The following is a 16544-nucleotide window of genomic DNA, read 5'->3' as shown; positions in this document are numbered from 1 at the left end:
GATGAAAATAAAAAATAGATTGTGATACTAATTATCAATATAAACACATTTGAGTTAAGTAGAAGGTTTAACTTAAACGAAATTGAACGGAGAGGAACATGATTCTCAACTCCAAAATCATTGGGGTAAGACTTAGGAGTTAAGACCGATGAAATGGACTTGAAAGACTAAATTGGTAGAGGTAGAGGTGTGGAACTTTCTCAATGGATAATGCATTGTTCAACAAATACAAAAATTGAAAATGGCCGCAAAAGTAAGGATATGTTTGATTGCACATGAAAAATAGGGTGAAAAATTAATTTCAATGGAAAATGACATTTTTCATGTGTTTGATTGTATTTTTTTTTCATGAAAATTGATTTTTCACCCCAATCAAAAAGTCCACTAAAACATTGATTTCACTTTCCCACATATATGGGTGGGAAAGTGAAATTAACAAATATTTTACATCTCCAAAATATCATCTTCTTCTTCCTTACCACTACCATAGCCACCATCACACTAACATCGCCATCGTCGTCATCACCATCTCTGACCACCTTCTCTCTCTCTCTCTCTCCGTCTTCTTCTTCTTCTACTTCTCCTTCCGTCATCTCCGCCGCCACCATCACCATGTTCTCCCCTCTTTTTCCTCACTTACCTCCACCGTCGTCGTCATCGCCACCACCACCATGTCCTCCCCCCCTCCATCTTATCATTTTCTAAACATTTTTTGTCCGTCCCAAGCCTCTCCCTCTGCTCCCATCTTCTTTCTCCTCCTCCTCTCCTTCTTCTTCTTCATCTTCCTCTTCCTCAAATATTTTTCCTATGATTTTATCCAAGTAAAATCAAATAATAGAATTTGATTTTCTAGCGTAACCTATTTTTCACTATTATTTTTTCATGGATTTTAAATTCCATGAAAAATCACTTTCCAATGCATCAAACATACCCTAAATGAAAATCCACAGCCTATACTTGAAATTACGATTTTTCATATGCATCAAGTTAATGATAAAATCCATGGACGTTCGAGTGGACATCACGTGGTACACGGCACCCCTTAGAGGAAGGGTCAAGCAAGATGGACAACAGGTTTTACAAGAGATGCTTACTTACAAATTTGATCATATCACTTGGTACTACAAATTTCTTGATCCACGGATTTATAAATATCAAGTCGGAAAAAAAGGGCCAAATTCTAGTTGTGTGGATTGATGGAATTATGTTTGTAAAAAACAATAATAACGAAAAGCCTTGTGCTTGTTTTGTTTTATACTATTTTTCTGCAAGATGTTGAGAATTACTTTTACTCCACGGCTAGAAATATATTAAAGAAAACTATTTCCTTAACACTGTTTTGGTATTGAGAGAAATGAGGTGAAGAGAAGAGAAGAGAAGAAAAGAGGTGAGGAGAAAAAGTAATCAGTTTTCTCTCCATTTCTCTTGTTTGGGAAGTTTAAGTGAGCAGAGAAATGAAGAAAAATAGAGAGAAAAAGGTCAATTTTTGTTCCCCCCCAAATCTTACTTTCTCTTCTCTCTTATCTAAAGATAATATATCAAATATCAATATAATTTTCAAAATAAATAACTGTTTTTATCATCTCCGATGAAAGTCTATAAAACCACAGCCAACTCCCAACTCAACCGTTACAATAGAAAAACTAGAAAAGAAGAACATAAAACATAAACAGTATCAATATCTAAAGCTAAAGATTCCAACTTCACTTGCACAGTAAAACCCCTCAAAACCCTAATATCCTCTTTCTCCGGAAAAAAAAAAAAAAAACCCTAAATTTCATTTCTTAAAAGAAAAGTAAAGGCACTACAAGGGAGCGATCGATCGATGTGTCATACTTCGTCTTCGTGGAGGAGCATGTTGGGGATACCCTTGTTGACAGGGAACCGACGGCCGGTCTCTGGACAGATTAGGGCACCCTCTTCGAGTTGGAGTTCGAGGAGGGCGTGGTGGAACTTGTTGAGGAACTCGTCCGAGTCGAGCATCGATGAATCGGCCTCTTCGGGAAGATGTTCGTAGCCCATTGAACGTGCAGCTTCGCGTAATGCCTTCCATTCGATTTTAGGGAACATGTTCTTGAGGAATTCTGGGTTGAATTCCACCTCTCTTTCTACCAATTTCTCCACTTCAAGACGCAGAGGAAACCCATTCGTCACTCCCTTGATGTTGCAGGAAAGCATGTTGTGCGTTAAAAGCCTCATCCCTCTCTCTATCTCTCTCAAGTCTCAACAGTCAACAGAGGTAACAAAGCCAAAGTAGGGTGGGTACTCTATCACTCTTCATCATATAAATATAAATATATATTTTCATAAGACGAAAGTACCCTTTAGTAACATGGATCGTTTATCCCAGCTATTGCCACACCAACTTTTATTTATAACACATTGTTAAAGGATTGATTTTTTTTCTACCTAATTATATAAAGGAGGAGCCGAGGAGGAGGATAATTTATTTATTTTTATTTTAGAAAATACTGAAGGGACTGCACACTGAGCTGACATGGAGGTGTGAATTGAACAATAGAAGTTTATTCCTCGACCACCTCAGCTCGATGTGGAATTTAGTCTTTACACAGTCGCTCGGACGACTCAATTTTTTTTCCCACTGCACCCATTCTCATTAACAATTATCTCTACAACTACAACTAAAAGAGAAAGAGGGGATGATATAACATATAGGGAGGACAAAATGAAAATTCTTCAAAGGTTTTCTTAAATTAAGAATCCTTAGGATCTTTAAAGCAATGATGAGCATAGAAATCCAAGAGAAGGTGGTCGTGATCGCAACCACGATGACAACGATTGCCATTGTGGTTAGGAGCCTCATTGCTCGGAGGATGATGAAGTTCACGTGGTGGAGAAAATGCATGGGATTTTGGGTCTAATTTGATGCCTGTATTCTTATTTCGCGCACTTATATAATGGTATAAAAGTTGGTGTAGCAATACAAGTTCTAAAAAATCCAAATTAATGGAACTGTGTGGACCCATTTGGTAGAACTATCAGCCAATTCACCACCATTCATTTTATGATCAGACGGCTGTGCTGCTACAATCACGATAACTCAGTTTTGCTGATCTATATCACAAGTAATGCTTCCCCGTCGAAATTTATTTTCCCACATCAGATCAAATGGTCCCAGAATTTCCATATCAAGACTGAGGTTTTAGCCCTAAAAAAAAAAAAAAAAAACCAAAACCTTTACAGAGTAAATATGCTGACAAGGCCTATCTTGAAATACAAAAAGTAGCTAAAATGGGTCGGAAGTAGTAGATGGGTGCAATTGCATTTTCTATTGTATAAATGTATAAATTAAATATTCCCAACTACGAAGAATACAAGGTGTCTATGAAATTCTCCTCTTTTTATCTCTCAACACCATTTACATGCTTTTTTTCCACCTTGTTGTTGAGCAAACCAAAAGGATTGTGTGCTTCCACCATCATTTACTGTACATCAGCAAACACCTGAAAACATCTTCTTTCACACCTCATTTCACTGTTATTTGAGAGCTCATCTCACAAGTTATTGAAGGGGAGGAAAAAGAAACACACAAAGAATGAAGTTGAAGAATAGCAAGTACTTACCACTCCTTTAATGATCCCCCTATCAACTCTTACTAGTAGGCGCAAGGCTTTCGTAGAACAGGATGTACCCATGGTCGGTGTTGCTCGAATACTCTTGTGCAGACCCAAAGAATGTCTGCACAGCGGATTCGTCAATCATCTCTACATTCTCGTCGTCGAAGAACAACCAGTGGTTGTGGCTCTTCACGAGGCTGACATAATGTCCATGGTTGGGTCCGCTCCCCACGTGAACGACAACAGCAAATAAGGAATACTCGGAATCTGCGCCCTCCACTGTGTTGCTCAGTTTTAGCTCCAAAGGGAACACCACTCGGTATGACAGTTTCTTGTACCGGCCAAGTTGTTCAATGTACTTGAAGCGCTTCAGATGGATAACAAGGATGTGTGGAGGCTTCTTTATCTTCATCCTCTTCTGGGCTTCCTGCAAACTGCATTGAAGACGTAACAGATGTTAGTCGGATCAACTTTTTTGACAGTTTCCATTTTTTCCTTTGTTTTCGCTACCTGTGCTGTATGTGTGACTTACTGTTTGATGGATCCCACCTAGATCATTGGCCAAAAAATTGCCCAATATATGATTAGATAACCGTCAGATAATGTCCATTGTTAGAGGGCCACTCAATTTAAAATAATAAAAAATGGAACTCGTCCATGGTGGCAACAATTATATATTGAATCCCTAAATGTAGCCTAAAGTAGGGTACAAGGACAATAAGACACCTCCCAAACATGCAAATATTTCTCCAACTTTTCCCACAAAAGAACAAAAGGAATAGAATATAAAAAAAAATGCAGCAATAAGAGGAAACTATCAAAGCTACACTGCAAGGAATCAAATGTCAAATAGTAAAAAAGATGGGCACCTGCAGCACTTGTCACAGAAGAATTTATCCTCAGCATTCAAAGTCTCTGTAGAACTGAAATTTTTGAGACAGCTAGTAATCGAACTGTTCTGCTCAATGTCAAGGCTCAAGTCTAAGAATGTTTCATCCCTTGCTGTTACCGTCTCACACCGTAAGCACCTTGTCTCATTGGTCAATATACCCTGCATTTCAATAGAAAACAAAAATATAAAAAACATAGCAGTACAAGGGGTGGGTGGGAGGTCAACAAATGTACTAAAAGCAACCAGTTTGGTATCCCTGCAAGCTCAGTCAACCCAAGCTGACAAGGTCAGCTTCCTGGGCCAATGCCAAGCATACATACACCATTGAAATGATGTACTTATTACCTAATCATTAAGTATATCTTTCATCTATCCATGTTTCAGCTGTTGATTAGGAGGTTAGATTGAATGTTCAGAATTGAATTTTGGCTACAACCAGTCAATGAGTGATGGAGATATCTGAATCAGTCATTGGTTGGCCACATGTGAAATGAAAGAACAATAATTTGATGAACCACATTGATAATAAGTTTCGCTTGTCTAAATGTTCCATAAAGGGATGCATATAGAAATTGAAAGATTTGATTCACCTGAAAATTTTTGTGAACCCAGGTAATGAGTGGCTCCTTTTGAACACCATTGGCCTGAGCATTCCTCGGCCCATTTGCAATCTTTTCAGGAGGTGAGGAAGTTTCTGGAGAGCTTTTCACAGCTTGGGATTCTTTCTCCAGTATGTCAACGAGCTCATTTAGCAAGAAGTTCAAAAATTCGTGAGCATCCTACACAAAAAAGAAGGGAGATCATTTATCGTGAGGATTCAATGAACAAACATACTTGGAATATTATTGAACATAATGAAGGCAGAGTTTCAGTGTTGTTCACTATTATATGATTACAACAGCATGCTTTTTATTCCAAATTTCTTGCTTCTTCAAAAAAAAAAAATTCTGGATAGATGCTTCTACAATTTTACAATTGGATACATCTATTAAAAACATATCTACATGAAATAATAAAACATTATAGTTAACTAATACAACCTTATAATAGTTCTAAAATAACAGTATAATGGCTATCACTACACACATTACGTAATAAAGGTAAATAAACTTTTCATAATAGCCGTTAGTAAAACCACAACTTAAAAGGTCCCCCAGACGTATAAGAGATACGACAATTTGAGCATGAGCCTATCAAAGTGAATCATCCCAATGCTATGCTACCACTCATTTAACTAGCCATATCCCAGAATTTACATGAGTCACAGAGATTCTAACCATTCAATCAAAAGCCTATTCTTTGGTAAAAGTAAATGCTCTACAGTGCGGATCTGAATGATTCCATGAAGACTCATGGTCATCAATTTGATCCATCCAAAGGTTGGGACAGTACTTGGAATAACCACACAAAAAAAAAAAAACAGTCATCTAATAAAGAACCTTAGTTGACAGTCATTTGTCCACGAGATGAATTTATAGCCATGATCTCCAATCCAGAGGTAGCCAAACATTTGGAAGGTTTTGATTGATGACCCTGCTCCCACGTACAGTGTCCACATTACTAAAGAGTCCTTGTTTAACCATCCAAGGATCTTGACTTGACAACTCATATATGACATGAATATGACACACAAAAAACAAGGCAAACAGATTTTTAGTGGTCTGCTTGAGGACCAACTGTTTGATGTGGGACAACTTGTATTAGCCTTACAAGCTCATCATCATCACAATGTTTTTGGACGCTGAGGCGTGAGGCAAAGATGCTCAGTTGACAAGCGCCTCGATGCATAAAGCACATGCTTTACATGCATAATATATATATACATATTGAAATCTAAAATTTAATTAAGAGGCCAAGAAGTCCACAAAGAGAGAATACAAAACAGAGAAAAAAGCAACAAACCAAACGACAACCACAGAAAACCAAACGAAACCCCAATACAGATCAACTTCCAACATGCATAATATTGTTAAATATAAATAGAATTGAAAAATACAAAATTAGGGGAGCCACCACATATTTCCAAATTTCAAGTTTCAAATCCATAAAAAAAAAATTGTTTGTTAAATGTAAAAAAATAAATTGAATTCCAAGGTTCAATCTCCTACATTAAATATCATATCTTATATTTCAGTAAAAGAGAAGCATTTTATATTTGAATAATTGAAAGTCTCAGCATAAAATAACTATTTTATTTATTGCAAAAATACAATTATACATCATTCTTTCAATAACTTTCTCAGCATAATACTATATTTATGAATAAAATCAATTCAACAAGTTCCTTAGCATATATTACTATTTTGTATTTGCATTTATTTTTAAGTGCTCTGATTATGTTGCATACCTATAACAACAAAGACATAGAGAGAAAAAAAAAAAGAGAAGAAAAAAAAAAAAAAAAAAAACTAGTATATAATTTAAAAAATAGGAATAAAAAACAAAAACAAAAATTGAATTGAAGCTTACACCCATTGGGGATTTTAATTGTTCTGTCATTTCTTTTAGCACCATAAATTTTCAATACATAGTTAGAAAGAGATAATGTCGTGCAAAGCTTATCAAGTCTATGGGGCTAACATATCAGACGCTTTGTTTGTCAACACCAAAATACATCCATTTCCATGTCATACCTGGTGCATGTAGCTGCGGAAAATCTCATTTTGCTTCTTAACTCTCTGCACAAAGCGCTTTGGAGCAATGACACCTGTTTTCTTCTTCTGAGAACTTATCTGCATGATGTAAGAACCAACATTGTTGACAGCAGAAAGTCACCTCCAAGTAATTTTAACCAGTTGCAACTATGTACTATGTTTTTCTTCATCAGATAACACATAACAAGCATATGAGAGAGACTGTTTAACAATGTAGAATTGTATAGATAAAGAATTACTATGTTCAATTCAATTTATGTATAATGCCGTGAGGAAAATTTGGCATGTGCTATTAAATAGATGACACAGCTAAGTATTAACCAGAATATCTAAGCAATGTTTCCAGATATCTATGTCATCTTCTTTACCTTCTTCTGGATCAGATAAGATTAAGACCCATTGAAAACATAGATAGACTCACTAGCAATGCCTTCTTTAGCATGCCATCCACCTTGGAAATATCCTCTCAAATGCATGGCATCCATAATTTTAACCCCCCACAGATCTTTAATTTCTTTGATTGGATCTTTCCAAATTCAAAGTATGCTTTTCCAAATCCACCACATAAGGAATCACATATCTTACATGACTCAAATCATATAAAAAAAATTTCAAGGGTTGTTCGAGCAAAGCTCAATATTACTGTTATACAAGCAGCCATGCAAGCACCTAAGGCTGACTGTGATGCCTTGGTAGCAGGCAAGCTTCCTCACACCTGAGGCAAACACCTAGAAATTTGGTGGCCTGCTTGCCATGACCCAGAGAATGCCAAAAACCTACAAGCAAGGTGGGAAAAACCACCTCATTTTTTTTTTCTTTGGTAGGTGAAAAAAACATCCAACTCCATTGGCCTTATATTCTTTTTCCTGGAAATTGCTGGTATTTTTCTTTGAAAAATGGTGATGTTTTATTTGCAGCATAATCAGGGCCTAAAAAATCGTTTCTAGGGCCCTATTTACAGAGACTTTAAGGTTTAATCATACACTAAGTCCTTTAAATAGACATAATTCATTGATAGTCCTTGTTTATTATTGTTTTTGAATAAATGATGATTTTTTTTTGCCTAAATTCGGTTATTTATTTGTAATAAGTCAAAGTTACGAGATTCAAAAGGATGAAACAAGAGAATTGGAGAAGTACATTACAATCCAAGACCCAAGACAAGATCACAGACCAAAAACCAAACCCATCAGGCCCACAAGAGCAGTGGCACGGTGATGATGGCAAGATTTTTCTCAAGATTTGTGCGGTGTTAAAGCGACATGATTTGTGAAGTAACAAATTAGGGTTTAAACTCTTTGTAAACATTAAAGTGTTCTGAATCCTAAAATCCTAATCTGGTATCTATAAAAAGAGACCAGACAAGAGCCATAGATCATCTTCTTTGTTCCTCTCCTTTCTTTTAGTTTTCAGTTTTTAGGTTTACTTTCTATTCAAGCTTTGTAAACAAAAGGAGTTTGATGCCAGTTTCAGGCCAAGATTAATAAAAGAAATATCATTCTCTTCTCTCTTTATTTTTATAATTTCTTTTATTATACTTGCAATGATCTGTGCCTAGACCTCCATCATAGAGGTCGATGAAGTCTGAGCAAGATCATCTTAGTTAATTTTATTTGTTTTTATCCATGCTTCAATGTTTTCTCGTGATACCAATTTATTTAGTAGTGATCATCAAATTTAATATTTATTCTCCTGATTTTGATAGTTTAATCTTAGATAAGTTTAAGTTAAACTATGACTTGTTAGAGATTTTATAGTTGATCTTTTTATTTCATCTTGTTAAATCTAATCACAAAATTTAGACTACATATTTGGGTTTAACAGATTTCATCTTCCGATCCAACAACATTAGATTTGTTGATTGGATCGAGATAATAAATAGACAAATAAAATGATGAGATAGATTGTTTTTTGTGGATTCGACCGATCTAATTATTTACATTGTGATTTCAATTCTTGTTTATCTAAAGTTAGTTTTATTCAGTTTTCCTTAAATACTTTCAACTATGATCATTTTAAGTTAAAAACTGTGGATCAACGTTGTCTTTGTGGATCGATCCTTCCTTGCCAAGGCTTATTATTTCGTTCCTTATTTATATTGATAATCTGCACCGAACACAGCAACTAGAACTTTCACCCAAAATAGGATAGTGTTATTGAAGATGTATTAATAGCACTATGAATTATTTCAGGGTATGAATGCAGGCCCTAAAATAATTCATATCTTTGACTGTATAGGGATTTGTTTGTGAACTGCTGAAAATTATTTGGACACAAGGATGTCAGAACAACCCCTTTCAAGCTCCAAGCTCACACCTCCAGACAAATTTTTGGCAGTTAAACAACATTAAGAATATAAACTACAGAAATCTCAAGGTCTGAAAATGTGATTGTATTTCATCAACAGTGTCACAGCTAAAAATGAATCTGCTTACCCTCAGAATAAAAACACAAATACCAGATCTGTACAAAAAAGGTTATGAAGCGACAAGAAAGAACTAGTATTTAAGCCACATATCAATGTTAAAGGTTGCATCCAACTAAGTATCATTAAAGCAGCCAGCAATTTATTACCTGCGTGAATAAGTCTGCCAAGCATGTCAAAAGATTCTCTTCTGGGTCACCCGGATTTTTGTTGTTTGCATAATATTCAAGCAATTGTTCACGGAAAGGAACACAAAAATAAAGTGCCTGCATAGAAAGAGAAAAACCACAGGAGATGAAATTTAAGGAAACAGATTGAAGGTAAAATGCAGCAGACAAGAGAGCAGAAGCATATGGATAATTGCTCCATAATAAGTAATTAACATAATCCATGATCATAAACCGTATGAACGAACTAATCTTTGACTGGGTGAAAAAATAAAAGTCTAATCACAAAAGCTTTAGGGTCCCTGATGCTCACTCCCAGGTGACCACAATGTAATCTTCGGAGTCATCCTAGTTTTTTGGCACCAAAAATAGAGAGAAAGAAACCATTGGATACTAGGGTAACAAAGCATCCGCAGAAGCTCTCTTTCTGATGGAGCCACGAGCACAATATCACAGCACAAATAAGGAACATCTCATCTGAGGCATCATTAAGGATATGTGTTTTTTTACAGTAAATTGTAATTTTATTTATTTTAGTAAATGCTGAGTTTATGATTTTTTGGTGTAACAGTTTCTAATATAGTTGATATATTCACGAGGTTTTAGAAGATGGTTGAAGGACTTTTAATAGGTTAATTTGGAACAAGGCTGCACATATAATTAGGAATGTGAATCTAGCCAAACTTTGAGTTAAGAGAGGTCCCAATTTTTGTTTTTAATGAGCCGCCTCTGCCCAATCAAGATAGAGTTTTTGGTGTGTGCACCCCTCACAACCTATAGCCAAGAATCACCCTATGCCAACCAAGGGTTTTGCACGTATCCTCAAAAACCTTTTCTTTCTGCCACCACAATCTATTCCCCTCCTGCTCTCTTTAACCTTCTAAAAGTGTTTTATAAACTCATCCTAACAACTCTTTGCACTAGCCATTTGTTAAACCTAAATACCCTATTCCACCATGCATCCCAAGCAAATCAACACCTTATTTGAGGCTTGGTTTCCTCTGTTTAGGTTTTCAAAAACCATCTTTATGTCCCATCCTAAACCTCAGTCACATAAGTCATACAGTTCACACAAAGGTGATATTGATAAAACTCATAAGGCAGACTTTTCCATGGTTGGTGTTCCCTCCCGGGCATTCGTGCCAAAAGAGAGCAATCCTCGAGTTCAGTTCAAAGCCAAGCATGAGCAGTCAACCTGAGGTGAATTATCGGATATGGTCTCGATTTTATTTTGGATCAGCATTGGCTCTGAACAGTAAGCTGAACCTATGCACATTGCACCTTTCAGCAGCAACAGTAGTTGTAGTAGCGGAGTTAAATTCGCCTTAAAGGAAGAGCCCGCTTAAATGATGGAACAATCTTGACTTACATGAAGCTAACTTAAAGAGCTCACAAAATAGTTCCCACTAACGACTTGACTCTGCTAGAATGTATAGTCAAACTGTTGTCAGTGCTTAACAATTAGATCCCAATCTATCTCTCACTAGTTTCCATTTACACCAAGTGTTTTAATTAACATAAAATACAAGCCTATGTTACCCAAACAGTTAAGGGACCAACCCCTTGTCCTACACCTCTTGTGAATGACATGCCTATGAAGTACTTGGTTCCTGTCCTGCAGTGTTACCCAGACATGCAGCATGGGTGCCAAGTGTCAAGATGTTAACGTCAACTTCTCAAAATCCATAAACGATGATATGGAAATTAAAAAGATAAATAAAATGGACAGATACACAGCCCAAAATCTATTTTTGAGATCATGCGTACAACTCCCTTAAAATAAAGAAAGCCAAATGGAAAACAAGAATACTATATGCAAATTGTTTGATATGCTCGATAGAGCATGCTTTAATAAAACAACACTATAGGAAAATCTTAGAGAGCTGATTCGAAAACCTGGACGAAAAATGGGAGTTAAACCATCTATGTCAGCACCTAGCTTGTATTATATCAGACAAATACTTTTTAAGAACCAAACATTTTTTTATTTTTACATTGCAATACTTTACACAATATTTCAAACAATTTCCTAAAAGGACATTCTATTATTTTGTTGAAATGACACATTTTGATGTTATTATATGATGTTTTTTCGTATATCTGCAGATGTGCTTTGCCATGTTGAGAAGAGACCAAGTGCCAACAAGTATTGGCATGGCTAAATTCCAAAAGTAGAACCTCCAAGATTACACAAATTTTCTACCGTGTGACTAGATCCAAATACATAGAACCAAAATATATAAAACAAGTTCTCTGGTTCCTTTTGGGGGAAACTACATCACATTGAAAATTTTGGTGAGTGCCTTGGTATATTGGCAAAAGAATTTAACAGGATAATCTCTCTCATGAGAAGAGAGGTGAGCCAAGATTATCTCAAATACCAAGGAGCTCCCCAAGTTCATGGATAGAAATTCTACAACGTATAGGGCCAGTCCAGGCTTGGGAGTGGGTCTTAAACAAACCATTTTAATCCAACCAAACAAAACCTAAACCAAGAAGACTGATAGAGAGAGAGTCTTTAAACACTAGTAAATGATTAACACTCCAAATGACCAGCACAAACAAGTACCACAAAACTAAAACAACAAAGGGAATTAAACAACACCACATTGCTCCACCATAGCAACTACAATACCATATACCCAACATGCATAAGAAAATTAAGTGACTAGAAACTATTTAATAACAAAATACCAGCCAGTGGCATTAAAAAGAACCCTCAAGCCTCAACTACTAGCCACAAAGCCTGCTTCCCCACTTCCATTAACACTTATATCTAATCCAAATTTTGATCATTGAACTACAAAGAATTGACTCGGCTTGACACACAAACCAGTTAACAGGTTCAGGGATTTAGGACAACCTAAGTTTGTTTGATTCTAAGGTTATTCTACTTTGGGAAAGGTGGTGGAAAGGCTAACTAGGTGGAGAAAATTGAGAAAAACTCTTTTCTTTATTCATAACATTAATCATTAAAGAAAATTTACAACAAAGAGTTCTTTTATAATAACTCATATCCTAATCCTATAGATATACCAAGTATCTATTGAAACGAAGCATTCTAGCAATTCCCACGATCCGAATCCAAGCTGTTAGAATTGGAATAAGTTCGGCATCGGATCACGAAATCTCGGCAATCTTCTCTATCCAATGAATGGGGAGTCCGCTTTAAAATTGTCTGCCGTGCACCCACCCCCCAAGTATATGCTTCAAGAGGTATCACACAGGGGTGGCCTGAGACGAGGAGAAAGGTCTATCTATCTTATTTAATTATTCAGTTAAACCAATGATTCGTTATTGGAGCAAATAGCAACAACCATTTTGTCGGTCGGGCATTCGTAGTGACTGAGGGGGTCCAAGAAGCGAGTTATTTATACCAAGCATTCTTCTTATGGCTAGATCCAATCTCCTGGTCCCTGCGGAAAGGAAAAAGAATTTCACGTTCTTCCTTTCGGGAAGGGAGGATTAGGGAAATCCTATTGATTGCAGCTTTCTCCAGACCTCCGGGAAAAGCATGAAAAAAAAGGCTCGAATGGTACGATCCCTCCGTCACCCATTTCATTCCGAGGTGATTTCATAGTTATTGATAGCCTACCCTTAGTACAGAAATGGGTTCTTTGCAAGAAAGAATTACTTCTACCAAAGAGGGATCCATAACTTCTATTCAAGCAGTTTATGTACCTGCGGACGATTTGACCGACCCTGCTCCTGCCACGACATTTGCACATTTAGATGCTACTACCGTACTATCAAGAGGACTAGCTGCCAAAGGTATCTATCCAGCAGTAGATCCTTTAGATTCAACGTCAACTATGCTCCAACCTCGGATCGTTGGTGAGGAACATTATGAAACTGCGCAAAGAGTTAAGCAAATTTACAGCAAAGAGTTATTTTATAATAACTCGTATCCTAATCCCATAGTAACTCAAATCCTAATATTACAATAACTCAAATCCTAATCTAACTAAAGTAAAACTAATACCCCATTGGTATTTTGGCCATAACTTTCACAAAACTCATCGGAATTGTGAAATCTCGGACTCGTTGGATAGGTAAGTGGATAACATTACAAATGGCACAAAAATCGATCAATACAAGAAATTTTGACTACCCAAAATAAGGCCTAAAGAAAAATAACGTGAATAGAACCTAAACTCATATATGACTTCTAAAATAATCAAAAGACATCTAAAACTAAAATAATCCAATCTAAAACTAATCCCAATTAAATAAAATAAGGATAAAAAAATAACTATAGACCTAAACAAGCTGCAACCTAAATAATTACAATTTTTTTGTTGGAACCCATTACTGTTGGCTTAATTTGCATCCTGCATTATTCAATGAGTAGGTTGCTTGTTCCTACTTTTACTCCTTCATTGGGAACAATAATAGAGGTACTAGTAATTGTGTTTAAGAATAAAATATCTGCAAGGGTACTGCCGTACAACAACATATTGAACTTGGATATGTTGTTCCTTTGAGAATGTTTCAAGCCCTAGCAAATGGAACAAAAGATCTTCTCTCATCTAAAGGAGATATTTTAGATATTGACATAAGAAAGGGTAAAGAAGATTAAACCTGAAAGGTGCAATAAATGATCTGTGATCAATCCCTCTCACTTTTTTTTGGTTCTTTCTTTTTTTCCAGTCTTTTAGGATAATAGAGTAAAGAAGGAAGAAAAATAATCAAAGTGGATTCAACTTCAATGAAACTACTTAAGGTTCAAGTTAATAGATGGAAAACAAAAAATAGAAATGGATCAATAAGTTATCTCCAATAACCAAGGCCATTACATAGAAATATTAAATCTAAAGCCCAGACAAGATGAACACAATGGGGGAAAAGGCCATATACATACAATAAAGAACCATAAAATTGAATTACGAAATATCTTAAATTACAGTAAAGCCCACAAAAATTAGACTGGAAGTGAATTTTTTGAAAAACCCAACAGATTTTAATACTCACCGGCAGAAATCACAACATCTCAACCAACAAAACAAACCAATATCTCTACGAACACAGTAATTTCAACAAATCTATATCGCTCTCACTTCATAATAAAGTAAACCACATCGGTCCAATCGAAATCCAAAAAAATCCATCATTTAAAAATCATCAAAAACACTAACACAAGGAGATGTAGAAAACAGAAAGTCATCAATCATCCAAATTAACTAGTAGTTTTGTTTCGGGAAAATAATTATAAACAAACCACACAAAAAAATTATTAAAAAAAAAAAGATTTACAAAGGGATTCAGATAATTTCAACCAAACGAAAAAAAAAAAAAAAATCTAATTCGATTCGATCCGAACCTGCAAAACGCTGTTACAGTAACAAGTGTTCCCGAAATTCTCAAGTCCGAAATACCTCTCTCCTTCAGGGAACTGGTCTCCGAGAGCTTTCTCAAGCTTTGAACCTGCAGCGCCCATGACCATCAACCAGAGACCAGACTTCCTTTCTTTAAGCTTCAGTTTTGCGATTCTCTCACCATGAACGATCGGATTCAAAGCTTTTTTTTCTTTCCTATTTGTCTCTATCTTCTCTTCCTCAATTTAGGGTTTCGTAACTAATTAATTGAAGAAACAGAGATAGTTGAAATCTTGAAGAAGAAAAACAGGATTAGAGAGAGAGAGAGAGAAATGGTTTAATTTATTGTGTGTTTGGGGAAGAAATTATCGTTGGCGATGTGATCCACCCTTCTTTCCTCAAGAGCCTGTTTGACTAAAAGTTATGCCTTTCTTTCTTCTCCCCCGTTTCAATATGTAATGGTTTTTACATCAATACCTATCTTGTGTGTTTGTCAGATTAAATGTTGCCACGTGGTATAGTGTGAGTCCATTGCTTTGAAAATGTTTGACGAAACCAATGCGGCGTTTGTTTCGGATTGTAAATCCTGATTCTTGACTCTGATTATAAGTTGTCAAAATCAGATCATAGAAATTGATTTTCACGTTTCAAAATTTCGTTTGACTAACACTATTTCTGAAAATTGATTTTATTAAAATAAAAAAACTATCCAATTACACTCCTTGACATTGAAAATATGAATAAAAATACATGTTTCACAGATTGAAGATAATGAATTTTTGAGAGAAGAAGTTAAAGATTTTTTTAAAGAAATTAAAAAAAAATGACATTTACGTCATTTTCTATTAGTTTTCAAGTGAGTTGTATGTTCGGTAGGGTTGCAACATGAGTGAATTGGCCAAGTAACAAAACCCTTAACTCGACCATCGGGCCTGAGTTCACTAACCCAAGTTCAACCCAAGCTTGATATTCTAAAATCGGGTTGAATTTAGGTTAGCCCAAGTTAGGTGATCTTGAGTTGTTTGGTCGAGTTGGGCTCGTTGAATAACCCCTAATTTCATTTTGATAAGTAAATAATTTTATATTTTATATTTAAAAAAAAAGATATATAACATCAAAAACAAAAGTACTAGTAAATAAATTCGCATACAACCTTCATATCCATCATTGAGATAATATTTAGACAAACCATACTAAACCAAAGTTCACAGAATCACATTGATGTTAATTAAATAAAAGTCATAATTATAAGATGGAATAAAAAAGTTGAATAAAAAAAATTCATAATTAATATAAAAATATTTATATATTAGTATATAGCATCATGTTCAGGTTCGGGTTGCTCGTACCCCCAACTCGAATTCAAATCGGGTTGAGAACTCATCTTCTACATAACTCAGCCTAAACTCACCTATCAATCGGGTTGAGTTCAGGTCAATCTGCCCAAGTTGCAGTTCTAATGTTCAGGAGCATGTTAAGATTAAGAGTGTTGTCAATAACTATAATTATTATA

At 35.6% G+C, this 16544-nt stretch overlaps 2 protein-coding genes across 4 annotated transcripts; both read right to left on the bottom strand.

The window, feature by feature from the left end:
- Window positions 1-1554: 1554 nt before the first annotated feature.
- On the bottom strand, window positions 1555-2528 carry LOC147409547 (multifunctional methyltransferase subunit TRM112 homolog A-like). Its single transcript, XM_086430106.1, has one exon. The coding sequence runs from the start codon at window positions 2197-2199 to the stop codon at window positions 1831-1833; it is 369 nt and encodes a 122-aa protein (XP_086286232.1). The 5' UTR covers window positions 2200-2528; the 3' UTR covers window positions 1555-1830.
- Window positions 2529-3271: 743 nt separating this feature from the next.
- UBP3 (ubiquitin-specific protease 3) lies at window positions 3272-15486 on the bottom strand. 3 transcript variants are annotated; one of them, XM_086430088.1, is made up of 7 exons: window positions 15037-15486; window positions 9699-9815; window positions 7104-7202; window positions 5061-5249; window positions 4448-4629; window positions 3585-4012; window positions 3272-3495 (listed from the first exon to the last, which is right to left on the bottom strand). In XM_086430088.1, the coding sequence occupies exons 1-6, from the start codon at window positions 15157-15159 to the stop codon at window positions 3607-3609; spliced, it is 1116 nt and encodes a 371-aa protein (XP_086286214.1). In that variant the 5' UTR covers window positions 15160-15486; the 3' UTR covers window positions 3272-3495; window positions 3585-3606. The 3 variants fall into 3 exon arrangements, with proteins under 3 accessions (XP_086286214.1, XP_086286219.1, XP_086286209.1); XM_086430093.1 differs by having other exon boundaries at window positions 3272-3464; XM_086430083.1 differs by having other exon boundaries at window positions 3272-4012; window positions 15037-15485.
- Window positions 15487-16544: the final 1058 nt, after the last annotated feature.

This window comes from Akebia trifoliata, chromosome 2 (genome assembly GCF_017979445.1).
Source record: "Akebia trifoliata isolate Shusen 1 chromosome 2, ASM1797944v1, whole genome shotgun sequence".
NCBI lineage: Eukaryota > Viridiplantae > Streptophyta > Magnoliopsida > Ranunculales > Lardizabalaceae > Akebia > Akebia trifoliata.
Note: the sequence above shows the minus strand (reverse complement) of the source record. Positions and strands in the feature narration are given on the sequence as shown.